The sequence below is a fragment of the Panicum hallii genome, chromosome 4, assembly GCF_002211085.1.
Source record: "Panicum hallii strain FIL2 chromosome 4, PHallii_v3.1, whole genome shotgun sequence".
NCBI classification, from domain to species: Eukaryota; Viridiplantae; Streptophyta; class Magnoliopsida; order Poales; family Poaceae; genus Panicum; species Panicum hallii.
This window is the reverse complement of record NC_038045.1, coordinates 4,229,398-4,249,139: the sequence shown is the minus strand read 5'-3', so window position 1 is coordinate 4,249,139 and position 19,742 is coordinate 4,229,398. Positions and strand designations below refer to the sequence as shown.

The window sequence follows — 19,742 nt, the reverse complement described above, 5'->3', positions numbered from 1 at the left end:
GCCATAAACTTTTTTAGGAAAAGTTTGGTTTATACCCTTAAACTATCGCAAAAGTCCGATTTTTAACCTTCAACTATAAAACCGGATAACAAGGATCATCTAACCGTCGAAACCGGATAAGTTTGACCATTTGGGTGGTTTTGTATTTCTTTTAAAAAATAAAAATTCTAGTTAGATCTAAAAAATCAAAAATAATTTATTTTAAACTAAAAAAATATAAAACCAGTATCAATTTTGTCTAAAATGTAACCTATCTATTGTCACTTTATTTGAATCTTATTTTTATTAAAATAATAGGTATAACTACAGTCAACCAAATACTATGAACATAAAAAAATTAGATCCAAATAACTGACAAAAAGAATGCCAATAGATAGATCATATTTTTAGAAAACTTTGGATACCAATTTCGTATTTTTTTATTTAAAATAAATTAATTACGAATTTATTATTTTAAATTTGAATATTTTTAATTTTTATAAAATAAAAAAATCATATTTGAAACCACCGAAAAGGCTAAATTTATCTAGTTTTGACAGTTGGATTGTCTATATTATCTGATTTTGCAGTTGAAGATTGAAAATATAATTTTTTATTATAGTTCAAGAATGTAAATCGGATTTTTTCTAATTTTTATAAGTTTCTATATTTATGCCTCTGAATATTGTTAGCCTAATTTTTTTTATTAATTTCCAATATATATGCCCCTCAAAGTTATTATCACGTCCGGGCATGGTTTGATAAACTAGTGCATAAAATACTATTGTTACTGATTTCTATGCATAACATACGTACATCATAAGTTTCTAAGGTTTATCATCGATCAATCCAGTGGTTGGTAACACACTCCTATTATTTTACAGAAATACAAATACTATGAGAAGAAGAGGAAGAAAAAATTCTACAGTTCAAGCACGCACGGGTATGTAACATATCGTAAAATTATTCAATTGAAAAAAATAGCAGTGGAGATGATCGGATGATGACATGTCTAAAACATCAACAGTAATCATGCAAAAATATTCTATTGGGCCTACACTTGTATAACATGCACTTGGATATTATATTCTCACTTAGTCATAGTTTAGAAATAACTGATGATGGATGGATAGATAGCACATTAAGAGAAGTGACCTGCTGCATCACTGTACACATACGTGTCTTCTAATCCCAGTGCCGAACGGGCCGACGCTAGTAGCTTCCTCTACTGATCTCCCACCAGCTCACCGGCCATCATGTCGGCTGGGCAAAGGCTCCACCCGGAGCGGTGCCACCAGTGGGGATTACCGCCTTACCGGATTACCCCGTTGCCTCGTCGTGCCCAAAATCATAGCTCACAATCCATCGAGCGGATAGAGACTCTCAAGAATCTGCTCGATACACATGCAGCCAGCCACACTTTATGATCAAATGACATTGTGGATATGATCACTACTGAATGCACAAATTAGGACAAGAGATTCATTCATAGTGTGTGGTTTCCCTTCATAGTTGAAACTGATTATGCACTCTTTAAACAAAAAGCTTCCATGCATTGTCCTTCAATGTCCAGTGATCCCTAGTCATTAGAGTCCACTGTAATGGAGCACCACAGCTAATCTCTCTTTCCCTCCTCTCTAGGCTGAGCTTGATGTATATAGTATGCTATATGGTATATATAATAGCCTCTCGAAAGGTACAGATTTAGGCGTGTTAACTAACGCCCAAAGTTAAGAAAGGTGCTCACCTTTATGACTGTTCAAACAACTACCAACTAGTACAAAAACAATGCCACAAAGGCATGGCAGCCATGTACGTGCCCCCACCCATCTTTCCCTTCCCACTACCTCTGCAACCTCTTGCACTTAGAAACGTGTCCACTTGAAAGCTCAACTTTAGCTATTCAATTGCACATATACATACATACATGCATATAAATTTGCATCATCTATCATGCACGCACGGAGCTGAGCCCTCACATCACCAAGCAGGAGTAACGCGAGATCAGCAACAACCAAGGATTAGGGAGGAGATAAAGATGATGGAGCTGCACGTAAGAACGTACGGCAGCGTCTCTCAAAAGGGCCAAAAGGGAATCACGTAACCACGCCATTGGGCGTGCAAGCTAGGGTATCTCATCCTCCCGGTCACTTTGGGGGGTATCTTGTGGCCTTAAGATAGAGCGGTGTGCGGTTAAAGGCTAACGGGAGGGGAATCATTCATTGTCCATTTGCAATAGCTTAATCCGTTTGGCTTTAGTGATGCTGAAAAAGGCATCGACAGAATGTGATCTGTGCATGGAGATGGATGAACAAAGGATGAAAGCATAGGCCACAGGTGCACTTCTAGCTAGCTTCGTAGACGATTTGATTTGGTGAAAAGTTGATCGGATGCTATATATAATTTGTTGAACACTTGGTATTGTTTGGTGTTTCCTTGTTAAGAATTGCATGTACACATATGCATGCTACTTTGTAGTTGAGAAAAGTTGGTGCTTGGACATGACCACCACTTGATATATATATATATATATATATATATATATATATATATATATATATATATATAGTGTATAAGATGCGCTTTGTGATTAGTTTAAAATTTAAATGCAAGTTTTGCTTCTTCACTTCACAGCAATAGTCAGCTGCTACGAGTATATACAGAACCATGTGTGTCTGTATAAAAAGGGGACCAAATAAAGCTTCTGCCTATAGCTACTACTAGCTGCATACCTAGCTATAGCTCTCCTTTGCTAGCATGCGTGCATACATGTGGTTGCTGATGCTCAATCAGATGATGAAACCACAAGCATGGAAGCTGGATAAGGACTGGTGTCTGGTGAGGGGGTTTCTTGGTGGCAGACAATGATTAGATGATCCTCTTGCTATTAGTACTTTGATGACATGCTTAGCGCATGATGTGATATAATAATGGAAGGAAAGATAGATGCATTGATGCACGTCAGGCATGCAAGCGGATCTACGGCCTGGTAGTCATTCTTTTTACTCTGAAGGCATTTGCGCCAGTCTTTGGACACATGGTACAGAAGAAAAGAGATCCTAGCTAGCTAGAGGATAAGTCTCTCATGCTTTGTCATGTTGCCTCTTGCCAGCGATTGATATCACCAGGGAAAAAAATGCAGCTACTAGAGACTGCTGCTATCATACATATATGCTTAGCATGGAGAACATCATTTCTTTTTCTAGAAAAAACGTTTGTAGATACACCTGGTAATGTAGGTGAAAAGAAATAGATGTTTCTTTTCAGAAGATATTGAGATATAGATAGGTGTTGGCACTCGTATCTGATCTTGCCTTGCTTAACGATTTCGAAAAATGTACGTTCAGGCGCGTAAGTTTCAAGGAGGGAAAAGGGGAAGTCCAAGCAACCCCTTGACGTCTTAGGTGATGATCTTCACTAGCCTGTTGCTGACTTGCATTATGCTAGAAGTGAAGAGCCCATCCAAAGCCCCTTGATACTCATCATCGGCCTCGGCCCTCGGGCCTAACATATGGGCCTCAACCAGCCCATGCAGAACATTGTCAAGTCTTGACATTTACCAAACCAACCCCACTGCTCCTTTGGTGTTTTGTGTACTCCAGTGATATCTGATTATTTCTTCCGTGCAGAATTCTGGACCCGACATTGCACGGTAACAAGTCGCATTCAGGCCCCGTTTGGAGGGGCTTCCGCAGCGGCTCCGCCGGTAGCTTCTGCCGGAGTCGCACTAAATGCCTACAGCATTGAAGGGCTTCTGCGCGTCGTGCTGGAAGAGCCGAAGCTATTTTGCTCGGGGCTCAGGCGGAGCATGCGGAGTCAAAAAAGCAAGCTCCGCCGGCTCCAGTTCCAGCTCCACCCTCGCGAGGAGCCCTCCCAACGGGGTCCTCGGTATTTCAGTTCAGTTCTAAGACGATCTGGCGCGCAATGCTGCCGAACTGACACTTTTTTCCCAGGTCCAGATCGAGGCTCCGCAGTTCCACAGCTAGTAAGGAGCATTGGAGCAAAGCCAACACACAATCTGGCTCATCTGCAACCCAAAGTTAAGAAATTGATCGGCTGCTAATTCGAACAAACCGGCTGCATTTCAGTAACAGTATTTGCTTTGTTGCCAAGCAAGTGGTAGCTCCAGCCTTGCGTGTTCTGAACTCTGAACACTGCCATGAGCATTCATCTCGTGCATCCCGGTGTGGGGCCCACCGCCCGCCTGACTCTGCGTGATGGCATAATCCGCCGCCGCGGTCGTCATCGACGGCTTCTCCCCTTCACTCTCCAGTTTGGGCCCGTGCGCTCCCAACCTCCCCTCCCACTGTCCTCCCACACCAATGGCGGCGGCGCACCCGGCGCTCTTCTTCCTTCTCGTCCTCACATGCCAGCACGCAACAAGCCTAGTTCCAGTCAAAGAATCAGTGGTGCACTGGTGCTCTTCGACACCCCTCCTTGCATGACCGTTTGATCACGACCCTCTTACGACTTGGTAGAAAATCCACGATCATGCTCTGCCACTGACAGGAGTCAAAACTCCCACTAACACGAGACCTCATCTGCATGGAGTCTCGTGCGGGCCCCCCACCGCCACCGAACCTGACGCTCCGTGGTCGCCGGCGACTTTTGCTCTTCGTGCTTCTTCCCCTTCTCCAGTCCAATAATCTCTACCGCCCCGGCGCCGTCCTGATGCCCCCCTCCCACCAATGGCGATGACGACCCACCTGGCGCTCCTCTTCCTCCTCGTCCTCGCATGCGCCGCCGCCCGGGGGTTCTACCTGCCCGCCGTCGCCCCGCCGACTTCCGCAAGGTGGTCCTGCTCCTGCCTGCCCGCCCCCCCCCCCCCCCCCCCCCCCGCCCGCAAGGACCTGTTCTCTTCCTCTTCCTCAAGGTCCTGATTCCTGACGCGCTGAGCCGTGGTTGCTTGCAGCACGACCTGCTCGCCGTGAAGGTGAAACAGCTGAGCTCCATCAAGACGCAGGTGCCCTACTCCTACTACTCCCTCCCCTTCTGCAGGCCGGTCACCATCGTCAACAGCGCCGGGAGCCTCGGCGAGCGCCTCCGCGGCGACGGATCGAGAACTCGCCCTACGTGGTAATTCTGCAGGACTGAATGTCTGAATCAGTTAGTAGCAGTACAGTAGCACTGGAATTTCCGTGTTCCCCTTTACACCTCCTGTCAGCTGCTTTTGCCGGCCTATCACCAATTAGCTCCCTGATGTTTTGGTTGTGAATCCGGTGCAGTTCGAAATGATGGAGCCTAAGCTCTGTCAGGTAGCATGCAGGATCGTCCTGACCCAACACAAAGGATTTCAAGGAGAAAATCGATGACGAGTACCGTGTAAACATGTGAGATGCAGCCTACATAGAAATTCAGATAAATTGGATTAGAGAATCTGAGAATGAGCCTTTGTTTTTGTTGCTTGCAGGATTCTTGATAACCTCCCCATGACCATCCCAGTTATCGGATTGGATAAAGAGGCACCTCTATTCTATCTACAAGGCATGCCTGTTGGTGTCAAGGAGTGGCTGGTAGGGGTGGGTTGATGATCTTCTCGCTAGCCAGGAATACCAATGTGTTCAGCCAGTGGAATTCTCTTATGATTTAAAATGTGTTGGATGCACTGGAAGGATTACAGTTATTTCATCCACAACCACTTATCATTTCTGGTGAAGTATAACAGAGATGCACACACAGGTCTCGCTAGGATTGTGGGCTTTGAGGTTAAACCGTTCAGGTTAAGTATTCATCCATCAGAGTGTTAGAGTTTCTTTGTGGAGTTCTTGAATGATTATGCCTGCTTTGATTTTGCAATTATTTGATGCTTGGTCTGTACATTCATTATAACTGTTGTAGTGTTAAGCATGAACTCTTTGGTGATTTGGAGGGGAATACGACACGCCTTGAAACCTGTAATCCACACTCAGCGCGTCTAGTGATGAACTCTGATAGGCCTCAAGAAATAGAGGCGAACAAATAGATCGTTTTTACTTATGATGTTAATTTTGAGGTAGTTCTGATTGTTCTACTTGTCGAAACCATCCCCGTTATTGAGATCAAGGAGTATTATGGTCCATTTTTTCATTGCAAAGCTTCAGATTTCCTGACCTTTTTTTTTGTTCACATGCTGTCTCATGTAGGAAAGTGGTATCAAGAGGGCATCACGCTGGGACACACACCTTAACACTCCTGACAATCATTGGTTTACCATTGGGAATTCTCTTATGACAGTCCTCTTCCTCTCTGTGATGGTTGCCATGATCATGCTCGGGACTCTGTACCGTGACATCTCCATGTACAACCAGCTGGAGAACCCGGAGGAAGCCCAGGAGGAGTCTGGGTGGAAGCTTCTCCACGGCGATGCGTTCAGGCCTCCTGTGAATGCTGACCTGCTGACCTGCTTGTCACCCTGCTGCCATCCTGGGGCTCCTATCACCTCCAAGCGGTGGAGGGTTCGTGACAGCCATGCTCCTGCTCTGGGTTTTCATGGGCCTCTTTGCAGGGCACTCCACTGCACGCCTTTACAAGATGTTGGGGGGCTCAGAATGGAAGACGGCCTTGGTAGTCCCTGGTGCCGTCTTCCTAATATTCTTTACCTTGAACATTGTCCTCTGGGTGGAGAAATCCTCCAGGGCCGTGCCATTCACCACCATGTTCCCTCTGGTTTTCCTGTGGCTCGGAGTCTCTTTGCCGCTAACCTTCATCGGCAGCTTCCTCGGGTTCAAGAAACCCGCCATTGGCGACCCGGTGAGGACAAACAAGATACCGCGGCCGATACCGGAGCAGCCATGGTACATGAATCCAGCGGTCTCGGCACTGATCGGAGGCATCCTGCCCTTTGGCGCGGTGTTCATGGAGCTCTTCTACATCCTGACAGCAATCTGGACGCAGCACCAGTTCTACTACACGTTCGGGGCTGCGTTCCTCGTCTTCGTGATCCTTGTAGTGACCTGCGCAGAGATCGCCATTTTTCTCTGCTATCTCCAGCTCTGCAACGAGGATCACCGGTGGTGGTGGAGGTCCTACTTGGCTTCCGGATCGTCGGCGCTGTACCTGTTCCTGTACACCGCATTCTATTTCTTCACCAAGCTGCAGCTCACAAAGGCGGTCCCGGCCATGCTCTACTTCGGCTACATGTTCATGGTGTCCTACGCCTTCTTCGTGCTAACTGGCACCATTGGCTTCTACGCCTGCTTGTGGTTCACCGGGCTCATATACTCTGGTTCACCGGGCTCATATACTCTTCGGTGAAGATTGACTAGGAATCTATAATTTCATCACTCTGCTGTCGGCTTGAGAAATGGGAGGTTGGAGATGGGAAAGTGAACATCATGCCAAAAGTAGCATGTTTATACACAGTGAAATAATGTTGCTCATCCAGGGGTCTTTACGAGATTTACGGATGAATTCAGTTATACTGAAAACTTTGATGCCAGTCACTTGGTGCATGCGTGCATCCTTACCACACGAGGCTACAACTTTGTATTCAATCAAGTAATTAACCAGTTTCTGTTGCTGAACTGCGGAATAATCGCAGTATCCATGATGAGCATCTCGCTGTACTCTCTCTTTTTTACGCTACAATTGACACAATCTACAATGTGTTATTTTTACTCTCTCTTAATGAAACACACTTCCATCTGATGTTACATTTAAAACTGTTATGCCTGTACGTCTCTTTTTTCTGCCTTCCCTTTTATGATGTATCATCCCCTACACACCATGCTGGTTCATTCGGCCATTCCCATGGCTAGACTTTTACCTGATATCTTGCTGGTGCTGGCTGACGCTTCATGAATCTCGTAGCTATAGCCTTGTTAGATGAGCTGTACTGTGTGTTAAAGCACCTTCCACAAATAACGGTCGCCGCCACCGTTGACATGGGCTGGCGGGAGCGGGTCGGCCGGAGGCACGCGAAATGAAAACGTTGCCAGCGTGTGATCTCGAGGGGGCGCCAATGGAAGGCCGGCATGGGCGCATGGCTCAGGCGCGGCGTCGCGGTACACTAGGAAAACGACTCCGAGCGCCAACTTGACGAAGCGGCAGATCAGTTGGAACCCCGGCGCGCGCGGCAGCCATAGCCATGTCCGCTCCTTGAACGTCGCCGTTGCGCACGCTTCCTCTTTCAGAGTTCAGATCACCGGCAGCGTGACCAGTTTGCGTAAAATCGGTTGCATTGCCTTCTTCTAGACACGACGTTTTGGATGCATTCGCTGCGAAAAATCAAAATCCACGTCACGATAAGGACTATCCCATTACCGATTCGATTCGTAGACGACTTGGCAAGTTAGCAGCCCTGCCAAACCGCCACGGATCTCGCCGAACCACGAGGCTCGGCACGCTGCACGTACGGCGAACACGCAACCACCGCCAACCAGCGCGCTGCCGGCTTCTGGTCAAACACAAGCACCACGAGTCCGGGGGCGTGACGATGGCCTTGTACCGGCCGGTGTCTCGGCGAAAAATGTAGTGCGCCGTGCCCATCTGTTCCTGGGGAGGCGCTGAGGCGGCGGCACGTTTGCGTCCCCCACTGAGGCCACTGACGCTCCACTACTGCAGTGACTATGTTCAGGCCTGACACATCGTGAACACAGGATCTGATCGATCGATCTTTTGGGCATCTACAAGAACCATCTGGCAATCGATCTCCCAGTAGCAGCAGATCAGAGGCGGCTAACCACTGCGCGGATAGCAGGAGGGTACGGTGTGCACACTCACGACTGTAAAGTTTGGAACTTTGATTCTGGTTGTTGCCATTTGCCAAGGCAAGTGGCGCTCTCAACTGTATTTGCTTTTCGTTTTCTCCTCGGTCATTTTAAAATAACTCGTTTTCTTTCCGTCGATCCATCTTAGCCCTTTTGATCTGACGCTCACCGTTCTTTCTTCCACCCCTGGTCGGTGCGTGCAATTCTGATGTCCTATCCCGATCCTTTAATTTATGCCCCCACGGATCACTTGCGAATACCACCTTGTTTGTGGAGCTTGTTTGGATCGATTCTAAACCCGGATAATATCTTGTAAAAATCATCGTATTCGCAGCTAATTATTATTTTATCAGTGTAGACGACCTACTCTGCTTGCGTCGAATTCGAGGTGTGTGCTTATGTTTCATAAAAGTAACATGGTTGCGTAGGAGAGCCTTAGGGGGGCAAAAACTGTCACGCAACTTGCACGGTGCAACGTAACGTAATCTGGCTGGACTAATAGCGGATCTAGGATGTAAAATTAGAGGTTCATCTCTCTCTTCTTCTTTCTCCTCTTTTTTCCCTTAGTTAAAAATTGTTGGAAACTCCGTAGACTGCCATAGGGTAGGGGGCGGATCCGCTCCTGCGCTGGGCTTGTGTACCGTGTACGTAAACCATCGTACTTAACACGAGGTTCCCCGCATCCGCGTCGTGATTCGCACCGCCGGCGGGTCCCACGTGCCAACCGGACCCGGCCCCATCCGGAACCCGCGATTCCGGTGGGCCACGACGCGGGCAAGTACAGAGAGGCGAGACACGCGCCGCCGTACTGCGCGGGGCTCCGGGCCCACCTGCCAGCCTCCCACCTAAACCCCGCACAGCCGCCCCGGGGACACCCGTCAAATCCAAGCAAAGGCCGCGCCCCAAGGCCGTCGACGACTTCCCCCTTCCCTTCCCACCTCCTCGCCCGCCGGCCCTCCCCGATCCCCAGTCACCCATGGCGACGCCGACGACCCGCCCGGCGCTGGCGCTCCTCCTCGTCGCGGCCGCCGTGCTCGCCGGCGCCGGCGCCGCGCGCGGGTTCTACCTCCCCGGCGTCGCCCCCGCCGACTTCCGCAAGGTCCCGCGCTTCCCTTTTTTTTTCCCCTCTTCCTCCTGCTCTCTGTTTCGCGTCTCTCTCTTCGCCGGGCCCGTTGGTTTGATGATGTCTTCGAGAGGTTTGAGTCCGCCTCCTCACGCGCTGAGGCTGTGTGCGTGTGTGGGTTGCAGAAGGACCCGCTCGCCGTGAAGGTGAACCAGCTGAGCTCCATCAAGACGCAGCTGCCCTACTCCTACTACTCCCTCCCCTTCTGCAGGCCGGGCACCATCGTCGACAGCGCCGAGAACCTCGGCGAGGTCCTCCGCGGCGACCGCATCGAGAATTCGCTATACGTGGTAAGCGCCGTAAGCCTACGGGCCAGTACTAGCGCTCCACATGTTCAGAAAAAGTATAGTGCTCCGCATCCACTTCCTGTACTATATATGTTAGTACCTACCTACCTGCAGTTCTGAGATAATCTCAGGAAAAAGGTCACTCGTGTATGTAACTGTTCGCTTTAATTAGTTCGGTCCTCGGTGCCTTTGTGAAATTTCGATTGTGGTCCTTGAAATGCAGTTCGAGATGATGGAGCCTAAGCTGTGCCAGATCGTGTGCAAGATTGCTCCGAACCAAGACGAGGCCAGGGATCTGAAGGAGAAAATCGACGACGAGTACCGCATAAACATGTGAGAGGCCATTTCTGCTTGCATAGACGTAGATTAAAGGCCCATAAATGATATATTTTAAGGTGGCTGGAAGGGGGAAATGAACCTCGGTTTTGTGGCTTGCAGGATTCTTGACAACCTTCCTTTGGTCGTACCTATTAAAAGGTTGGATCAAGAGGCGCCGACGGTCTATCAGCAAGGCGTGCATGTCGGCGTCAAGGGACAGTATGCAGGGGTGGGTTGATAATCTGCTAGATAGCTAGGAATACTGATGTGTTCTGATTTGAATGTTCATTGATGCAGAGCAAGGAGGAGAAGCATTTCATCCACAACCACTTCACATTTCTGGTGAAGTATCACAAGGATGCAAACACAGATATTGCTAGGATTGTGGCCTTTGAGGTTAAACCATACAGGTGTAATGTCCATCCCTCAATTGTCATTTCTGAACCTATAGTGTGGTTCTTACTATCATTGTAGGTTTATATGATTATTTTTATCATATCTTCTGCAGTATTAAGCATGAATACGATGGCGATTGGAAGGGGAATGGTACACCCCTTAAAACCTGTGATCCACACTCGAGACATCTAGTCGTAGACTCGGATTCACCTCAAGAAGTAGAGGCCAGCAAAGAGATCATTTTCACCTATGATGTTAACTTTGAGGTAGTTTCAATAACTCTTTATCTCAAATAGTTTGTCTATGATCACCCTTAATGCGTTATGTCAAAGGTCCCCAGTGTAAACCTTCAGATAGATGGTCCAACTTTTCCTTGAGAAAACTTCAAATCTTCTGATATTTTTGGTTCGTATGTGTGTCATGCAGGAAAGTCCTATCAAGTGGGCATCACGCTGGGACACCTACCTTCTGATGGCAGACGACCAAATCCACTGGTTCTCAATTGTCAATTCTCTGATGATAGTCCTCTTCCTCTCTGGGATGGTTGCCATGATCATGCTCCGGACACTGTACCGCGACATCTCCAAGTACAACCAGTTAGAAGACCAGGAGGACGCCCAGGAGGAGACAGGATGGAAGCTTGTCCATGGTGATGTGTTCAGGCCTCCTGTCAATGCTGACCTGCTGTGTGTATATGTCGGGACAGGTGTACAGTTTTTTGGGATGCTGCTGGTCACCTTGCTGTTTGCCATCCTTGGGCTACTCTCGCCATCAAACCGGGGAGGCCTTATGACAGCAATGCTCCTCCTCTGGGTCTTCATGGGCCTCTTTGCAGGGTACTCGTCCACGCGCCTTTACAAGATGTTCAAGGGCTCAGAATGGAAGAACGTCACAATCAAAACGGCCTTGATGTTCCCTGGCATCGTGTTTGCAATATTCTTTGTCCTGAATGCTCTCATCTGGGGTGAGAAGTCCTCTGGTGCTGTGCCGTTCACCACCATGTTTGCACTGGTTCTCCTCTGGTTCGGGATCTCTGTGCCGCTGGTCTTCGTCGGCAGCTACGTTGGGTTCAAGAAGCCTGCCATGGAGGACCCCGTGAGGACAAACAAGATACCACGGGCAATACCAGAGCAGCCATGGTACATGAACCCAGTCGTCTCAGTACTGATCGGAGGCATCCTGCCCTTCGGCGCTGTGTTCATCGAGCTCTTCTTCATCCTGACATCGATCTGGCTGCACCAGTTCTACTACATCTTTGGTTTCCTATTCCTGGTCTTCGTCATCCTGATCCTGACCTGCGCCGAGATCACGATTGTGCTCTGCTACTTCCAGCTCTGTGGTGAGGACTACCAGTGGTGGTGGAGGTCCTACCTGACGGCCGGCTCATCAGCGCTGTACCTCTTCCTGTACGCCACATTCTACTTCTTCACCAAGCTGGAGATCACGAAGACGGTATCTGGCGTGCTCTACTTCGGGTACATGCTCATCGCCTCGTACGCCTTCTTCGTGCTCACCGGCACCATCGGCTTCTACGCCTGTTTCTGGTTCACCAGGCTCATCTACTCTTCGGTCAAGATCGACTAGAAATCTGGAGACTACAGCTGTAACACTGCTTCCTCGGTTTGCGATATTAGAGGTTAAAAGACAGTAGGAAAGGAATCATCAGAAGTTCAGAGTGTAGTGTAAGCTGAAACGTAGGCTGCTCGTTCAGGTGTTTTAGGGTATTCACAGTTTGATTATGTAACACTACATTAGTGTATTTTTTTATGCCAGTAATTCGGTACAGGTGTGTATCCTTACAGAAAAGATTTCAGATGGTACAATCAAACTATTTAAAGTTGTAACCGTACCTTATGTTGGTGAAATGCTGAATAATTTTTACTTTTGCCGTTGTGTGATTATGCGGAAAGTCTCGGACAAGCCGCAATGCCTGTTGATTTTTCTACTTGCTATCCATTTCGATTGGAGATGCTTCTACCTGAAAGGCTAAGGAACAAAAAAATCGGTGAAATGCAGGTCGTCATCTGCTCAGATGTTTGCTTTGCCTGCTCAAGGACGTATCTTGAAGGGGGGCACTGTACTCGTGGGCACACCTAGCAGCAAAAGAAGCTGGTCATGGACTGGTCGGACGATCAACTTCCCCACGCCCTCGAAGTGATTCAGTGGCTTCGCCCTCGCACAAATCGGCAGCAAGTGCATGGGAAGCAGAAGCAGCTGAAGTGAACTGATCGTGAGCTCCGTCCTGCATCTGAAGCCGACGACGTGCCGCCGTGGTCGATGGCCACGGCGGCGTACTCGATTTTGGACGGATCGTAGCCCGTCAGGTGCTGCTCATCTTCCAACACGGACGCAGAGGAACGTAGCATGCAGGTTTGTACAAGGCCAACAGGTAGGCTGCTGCTTCAGGTGCTTCAGGAGTTCAGGGTATTTGCAGGTTATCTGAATGAGGGTGCTTTGATGTCAGAAATTCAGGGCAGGTTCGTCCTATCTGCACAAAACAGGTTTCAGATGCTATAATCCAACAATTAAGCATTGAACCATATATACTGTGGTTGAGCTGCTGCATAATCTCCGCACCTCTCATGAGCATCGTGTTCTAAATCTACCGTCTCTGTTTGAAGCTTGAACTGTACAAGCCCGACTAATCAAACGAACAGGCGACAGGACAAGAAAAGAAGACTCTCCAGAAAATTATTCGCATTTACTAGTACAGGGATAAAAGACACCACATGAACAAGCCACACGTGATCTATATTACATACACCAAACACAGGTACAGAACACCCGGCGGAGGGTAAGAGCTTATTATCGGAACATCTCGGTAAGCTAGCTAGCTGATCGACGATCACGACGGCCTTCTCTAAGCCCGGCTCGCCTGCTGGTCGTGCCCGTTCTTCTTCCCCCCGAACATGAGGTAGCCGAGGGCGCCGACGGCGATGAGGCCGCCGGCCGCCAGCGTCGTCGGGCTGTAGCGCTTCAGCGGGCTCGACGGGTGTGACGACGCCGACGACCCGCTCTTGAGCGGGTCGTCGGCCATGGACGCCCACGCCTTCATCTTCTCCGGCCACATGACGGACGGGCGACGCTGTTCCCTGATGGTTCTCTCTCCACTGCGGACCAGGAAAGCTTTCTGTTTCTTGCTCCGTGCCGATGTTGCTGAAACGTGTTATGAGGTACTAGAAGCAGCTTTATGGTGGCACGGCAGCAGGTTAAGCGGCAAGAGGACACGCGGGGAGCAACACGTAGAGCCGTGACATCGTGGCACCGCCACGTAGCTGCAGGTCAGTATCCAGGCACTGGTCTGGTCTATCTCAGGAATGCACTGGTAACCTACTAGAACAAGTACAGATGGAAAAGAAACATATCTCTTGTTTAGACCCAAGAAGAATCAGGAACATAAAACACCAACTGATCCAGATGGCACAGTGCAGCAACTTCTTGGATGTAGAACTGATTGATATTTTATTTCTATAAATTGTAATGTTATTCCCTTGTACATCGCAGCCACCATGTCAGGAGAACTACAATTTTTCACCAGAATTCTCGGTAGGCATGCCGTAAACCTGTAAAAGAATGGCAATTTACAACGGCAGAAATCCAGGGTTCTGATCGAGTACCTCAGCAGGGTCGAAAACTGAGAGATATCGACTAATTCATCGGTCCTATGTGTGGCATATACGCTCTACAGAGGCATCAGTCTCTTGTACTTGAAGAACCAAAGGAACGAGAAGAAGATGAAAGCGCCGACCACTCCAGTAATGATGAGGACCCACGAGAACGCGTTATGTATTTTGAAAACTGTAGACTCGAAGTTCATCCCAAATACCCCAGCGACCACTCCAAAAATGGCCACAACAAATGTTGCAGTCGTTAGCAGCAACTCAAACTGGATCAGCTGGTTCCGCACATTGTCCTGGGAACACATGGAGGTTGCAGCAAATCAGTTAGCTCAAAACCAATCGTGAGAAATGCATAAATCTGATGTGCAATTCCTGGATAAGGGGGTATGAAATATGTTGATGTACCAGCTGAATGTTGATAAAGTCTTCCGTGTCATCAATGTACTCTTTAAGCTGAAAGGAGGAAAACGGATCAGACCCTTTTGACACCTATATCCTATATTACAGAAAATAACCAGATATGAGATTTGTTGAAGATGTGGCTTAGTACCGATGTCAGCTTGTTGAGAGTACTGTCGATGACAACGAAATAAGCTTCCAGTAACATCTCCAACTCTTCAATGTGTTCTGTTGTTGTGTTATCTGAGCTCTTCACGCTATCATGCCTACTTCTACACAAGCTGAATGCTTTCTCCAGCTTTCGCGATTCTGTGGGTGATGAGACTGGAGATACAGGAGCTGAAGCTGACGTCCCAGCAGCGCCTGCTGAATTGTAGCCCAACAAAGACTGATCACCAAAGACAGATGATTCCATCCTCAACTTTTTCTCGGTGAGATACATTTCAGCCATATCACCATCATCATCCATTAGCTGTTCTATTTCATCTCTAACCTATTGCAAGACACAGCAACAAATTGGTCTAAACTAATGATCTGAGACAAGAAATCTTGATCGAGATTAGGATGAAATTTACCTTCTGAACTCTTCTGGTCAAAGCAACTAGTCTACTTTTGAGTCGCCGGACACGTTCCAAATTTAGAGTACTGATTTTAGATGTCAGCTCATCTAATAGTGGATATGCTTCAATTTCCAATTCTGCCGCCTGTACAGAAGCAGAAAAATGCACATTAACATATCCATCGATATAAATTATTGTCAAGGCAATCAGCATGATTATACACAAGGCAAGTCTACCCCAAGCCTTGTTATTTTGACCATGTGAGAAGCATTCTTCAATCAAGACATAAAATACATAAGATCGTAGCAACTGGTAACAGAGCATTTTTGTAGCAAAAACTCTAAAGCCTGTAACCTAACATCAGCCATGAGTTTCTCAGGCAGCATGAACTGAAAAAACTTGTCGTGACCTGAGTTTACTAGGTGCTTGGATAGTTACTGTAAAGCAGTGACACAGTTTTGTCCTGCGGATGTTTCTTGTATTTTGTATGCAATTTTTACAAACATAAATTGCCAATAGTAATATTCAATTAATCATAAAAGAAACTTTGTGCATGAAAAGTTACTGCAGGGTGTTGACACAGTAGTGTGCATGTGATTTTCATGTATGCAGCTTTTACAAACAGAATATTGCAAACTTATGAACTTTCAACATCCATGGATGCATTGACTTATTATTAAAAGAAAGGTTCTCAATCAAAAGCACAGTTAGACATGGAAAATACTACATTAACATACACATTGAAGAGGACAAACGCACAACAGAGCACAGCACACCACAAGCAGCTGTCATTAGATTGCCACGATGGGCTGTCAGAATCAGGTCATTTTGAAAATTAATGACTATCTTTTCTTAGAATTTCCCAGTTATGATACCAAACAATGTGACACGATGCATTAATTAATACGACAAGTTGGTTGAAAGTGATATGTATTTCTGTATCGATTCAGTTCACCATCCTTCACCCACTTCTGAAAGTCTCTTCGATCTCATATGGTAATACGGGAATAATTCCTAAGTTTAAGTACTTCAAAGACAAGGGCCGAAAAAAGGTATTATTCCATTTTGTGTGCTTATGATCATTAAACAACTTAATGTTGACAAAGTAAAGCCTATTGACATTTGTTGGAGAAAGCATCAGTTCCTTGGTTATCAAGGGGAGAAAGCATCAAAGAAACTGCCTAAGGAAGGAAAGAATCTGCACATAAAACAGTTTACGGCAGAAAACATCTGTATTACTTGTTAATGTTATATATATGTCAATATGCCTACCTAACATGCTCCAAATTAGAAATCCCATCTTCAGCAACATCCAACTTTTTCTTAATTCACAAAATCCAACTTTTGAACAGTCGCACCAACTACCATAGCTCTTAGCAAAGACACCAATCCTAGATTACCAGAAGACACTTGGATAATAGGGTATATTGATATTCAACCAACTATAAAACTTTTCTCCGTTAAAGTGCTACATTACCTGAATTTGGAATCAAAGAAGCAGCAGACTGATACAATTGTTCACCATAATGTAAGTAGACACCAATCTTTACATCTCAGTATATACTAGATACCAAAACAGAAAACAAAATGGAGCTGCCAATCTCTGCTCAACTGAAAGAAATAAAATAACTAAAACAAAAAATTGCCTCGTTTATGAAATGTGTTCAAATCATCATTAAAAAGATCAGCTGCAACACTTTTACTTGATGCACAGCAACAATTGTGAAATCAAGGCATTCCATTCAGCGTACAAGAACTAGAACCAACACTGATCACTGAAATTTTGATCCAATCACCTGCAACATGATATCAGAAAAACTAAACCTCTCATTATAGCCCTTGTAAAGACTAAAGAGCTGAAGCTCAAAACATTGAGCCAATTGCACCGTTGCGAAGCGTGTAAGACTCAATTTGCACTAATCGCGTGAACTGAACCAGTGAACCCACTCTCGCTCAACTATCCAAACTAAAGCGCAATATCGAATACAGTTCAGACACAGGATAGCATCATCTCACCGTATCCTAATCAATCGCGCAAGAGTCAAACAGACCGGGGAGAAAAAAAAAAGGAAGAGCATGAATTGAGGAGTTTTGATGATCACCTGTGCATCGAGGAAGGAGCAGGCGGCCTCGAGGGCGAGCTCGAGCGCGCGGAACTCGAAGGGCAGCTCGTCGCCCTCGGCGCGCTGGAGCAGGCGGCGCTGGAGCTCGGCGGCGTACTGGAGGACGTAGCTGTCGAGGGAGTTGAGCAGGAGCACCTCGTCGGCGGTGATGACGCACCGGATCTGCTCGAGGTTGACGACGATGGCGCGCTCGCGCCCCAGGACGGTGGAGGGGTAGACGAAGAGCGGGTCGAGCAGGCGGAGGTCCCGCGCGGGGAGCTCGCAGCGCCGCATCATGGTGGCCTTGTCGATCTCCAGCGTCTGCACGGAGGCCGTGGCGGCCTCGACGCGGATCCAGCTGCGCGTGCCGCCGCCGCGCTTCTTCAGGTTGGGGACGTCGAGCCCCCCCGGGAAGCGGCGGCCCGCGGACCCGGGGGGCACGGACGGGAGGGCCGGCGAGGACGCCGACGCGACGTGGGGCGGGTGCGCGCGGGGGAGGAGCGGCTGCTTGGCGGAGTCCCCGGCGGCGGCCATGGCGCGCCGGCGGGTGATTGGCCGGGGATGGGGGCGGTGAGGTCTTTTTGCAGATGGGCCCCCGCGCTCGTGTGTCGCGTGGAGTCTCCCAGTCGAAGAGAGGGGGAGGGAGGCCGTGTGTGCGCTGCTGCTTGGTGAAACGTGCGGCCCAGGCCTCCGGGGACGTCCGCCTAGGCACTTTCAAAATTTGCAACCTCATATCTGCATCTTGACCTAAGCGATCGTCGAATTGGAATCCGATGATCTACCAGAGTAGCATGTTAACTAGTTTTCTTTTGCTTAAGAGATATGAACAGAACGATCATGCGATATAGAATTCGTGAATTCCGCTAATTTATCAACGAGAGTCAAATTACCTGCATGGAATTGCAGCCGGGGCGTCGTTTGCCCTCTAATGAGGCTTCCGTGGGGCGGCGGGACAGCGGTATTGAAAGTGATGGATGGTGAGGAGTCCGGCTCCTTTACCCGACATTGGCGCTAGTGGGGTCTTGAGTGAAAGTTTTGACGACGGCGACGTTGCTGGGCGCCGGGGCGTCATGCTTTCCCCAAGCGTTGATATCCAGAGGTGAAAACCCGATCCATTATAAACGTGCGATGACGGCGTCATTGGTGTATCCCTTCCTGAATGTATTGCATTTGGATTTCGTCGTGGCTTCGAAGTCTCCTAGGCAGATGCTCTCGCTTCTTGGCGCCTGGTCGACGCGTGGAGCCGGGTTTTGCAACGTGAAGTCGGAGCTGCTGCGTCGGGAACGCGGCTCGGCAACAATGACACGTGGCGACCCTCCCCCTCCGTCGTAGTCTAGGTCTCTACTAGGGTCTACATCCGCTGGGAGCGAAGCGTGGGTTCATGACCGGAAGTCAGAGCTGCTTTTTGCGATTCGAGTTTGGCAACGATAATTGGTTGTAGCCGCTTACTTTGGAAACATCGGTGTGTGGTTTGTGGTGGGCTGCCATGGGAAGTCGGAGCTGCTAGCATCTTTGCTTCCATACTCGGCAATGATGACCTATTGCAGTGTGTCGTGTTTATGCTCAACCGTATCGTGTGGGTTCGTTAGACTCTCGGGAGTCTGCATCTCGTTGGGCTAATCTTTCTTGTACATATTTTCTATCATCTTAATTGAGCGGCAGAGCTCCTGCTTTTTGTTTTAAAAAAATAAAACGAACTAGGTTGGAGAGCTGCCGATTATATTAAAAAGAAGAATAAATCCAGATTGGACAAACAACAAAAAGATAACACCAAACGGTTGGATTGGAACATCACCTCACGTCGTACTACGCCAACTCAACTCAAATACACAACAACAGCCGCTCTTAACACAAAAAAATGCCAACCGGTTAGGTTGGGACATCAACGCGGCTGCACCACTCCACTCGACAACGACAGCAAGGTCGAAGTCTAAACGCGGCGCCCACCAGCATTCACACTCTCAACAAGCCGCTGCCGAAACATTCAGTCGTGACCCCACGTCAACAGGAACCCTAGAGAAACACAGACAGCACCGTACCAAGAAAGTCACCGCCATGCGGGACCCATCGCCGAAGTGCCACTACAACACCACGCTACACCTGGTAGGGTGAAAAACGCCAGATCCGGACCTCTCGCAGGCTGCCACACAGTCGCCACCATGAAAGCACAAACGCATAGGGGTCTCGCCACTTCCGCCGTTGGACTCCACCTCACTCTCGTCGCCTCGAAGAAATACCGCATGCGGGGGCCTCGCCACGTCCGCCACAGCA

At 48.1% G+C, this 19,742-nt stretch overlaps 2 protein-coding genes and 1 pseudogene across 2 annotated transcripts; 2 read left to right on the top strand and 1 right to left on the bottom strand.

Moving 5' to 3' along the window:
- The first annotated feature begins 4,532 nt into the window (after positions 1-4,532).
- On the top strand, positions 4,533-7,619 carry LOC112890961 (annotated as a pseudogene).
- Positions 7,620-9,565: 1,946 nt separating this feature from the next.
- Positions 9,566-12,675, top strand: LOC112888647 (transmembrane 9 superfamily member 8-like). The gene is made up of 7 exons (XM_025954921.1): positions 9,566-9,765; positions 9,915-10,079; positions 10,300-10,409; positions 10,515-10,623; positions 10,692-10,804; positions 10,903-11,056; positions 11,217-12,675. Exons 1-7 carry the CDS (start codon positions 9,643-9,645, stop codon positions 12,372-12,374), a joined length of 1,932 nt encoding a protein of 643 aa, XP_025810706.1. The 5' UTR covers positions 9,566-9,642; the 3' UTR covers positions 12,375-12,675.
- Positions 12,676-14,225: 1,550 nt separating this feature from the next.
- LOC112889141 (magnesium transporter MRS2-B) lies at positions 14,226-18,477 on the bottom strand. The gene is made up of 6 exons (XM_025955630.1): positions 18,471-18,477; positions 17,472-18,175; positions 15,385-15,513; positions 14,961-15,302; positions 14,816-14,863; positions 14,226-14,703 (listed from the first exon to the last, which is right to left on the bottom strand). The coding sequence occupies exons 1-6, from the start codon at positions 18,475-18,477 to the stop codon at positions 14,473-14,475; spliced, it is 1,461 nt and encodes a 486-aa protein (XP_025811415.1). The 3' UTR covers positions 14,226-14,472.
- Positions 18,478-19,742: the final 1,265 nt, after the last annotated feature.

Coding starts and splice junctions, on each gene's coding strand:
- LOC112888647 (XM_025954921.1), top strand. CDS start 9,643: ATGGCGACGCCGACGACCCGCCCGGCGCTGGCGCTCCTCCTCGTCGCG. Junction 10,080..10,299: donor TCGAGAATTCGCTATACGTG/GTAAGCGCCGTA, acceptor CTTGAAATGCAG/TTCGAGATGATGGAGCCTAA. Junction 10,410..10,514: donor GACGAGTACCGCATAAACAT/GTGAGAGGCCAT, acceptor TGTGGCTTGCAG/GATTCTTGACAACCTTCCTT.
- LOC112889141 (XM_025955630.1), bottom strand. Junction 15,514..17,471: donor GCTCCTTCCTCGATGCACAG/GTGATCATCAAA, acceptor GCTTCTGTACAG/GCGGCAGAATTGGAAATTGA. Junction 14,864..14,960: donor CTCTCAACAAGCTGACATCG/GTACTAAGCCAC, acceptor TCCTCCTTTCAG/CTTAAAGAGTACATTGATGA.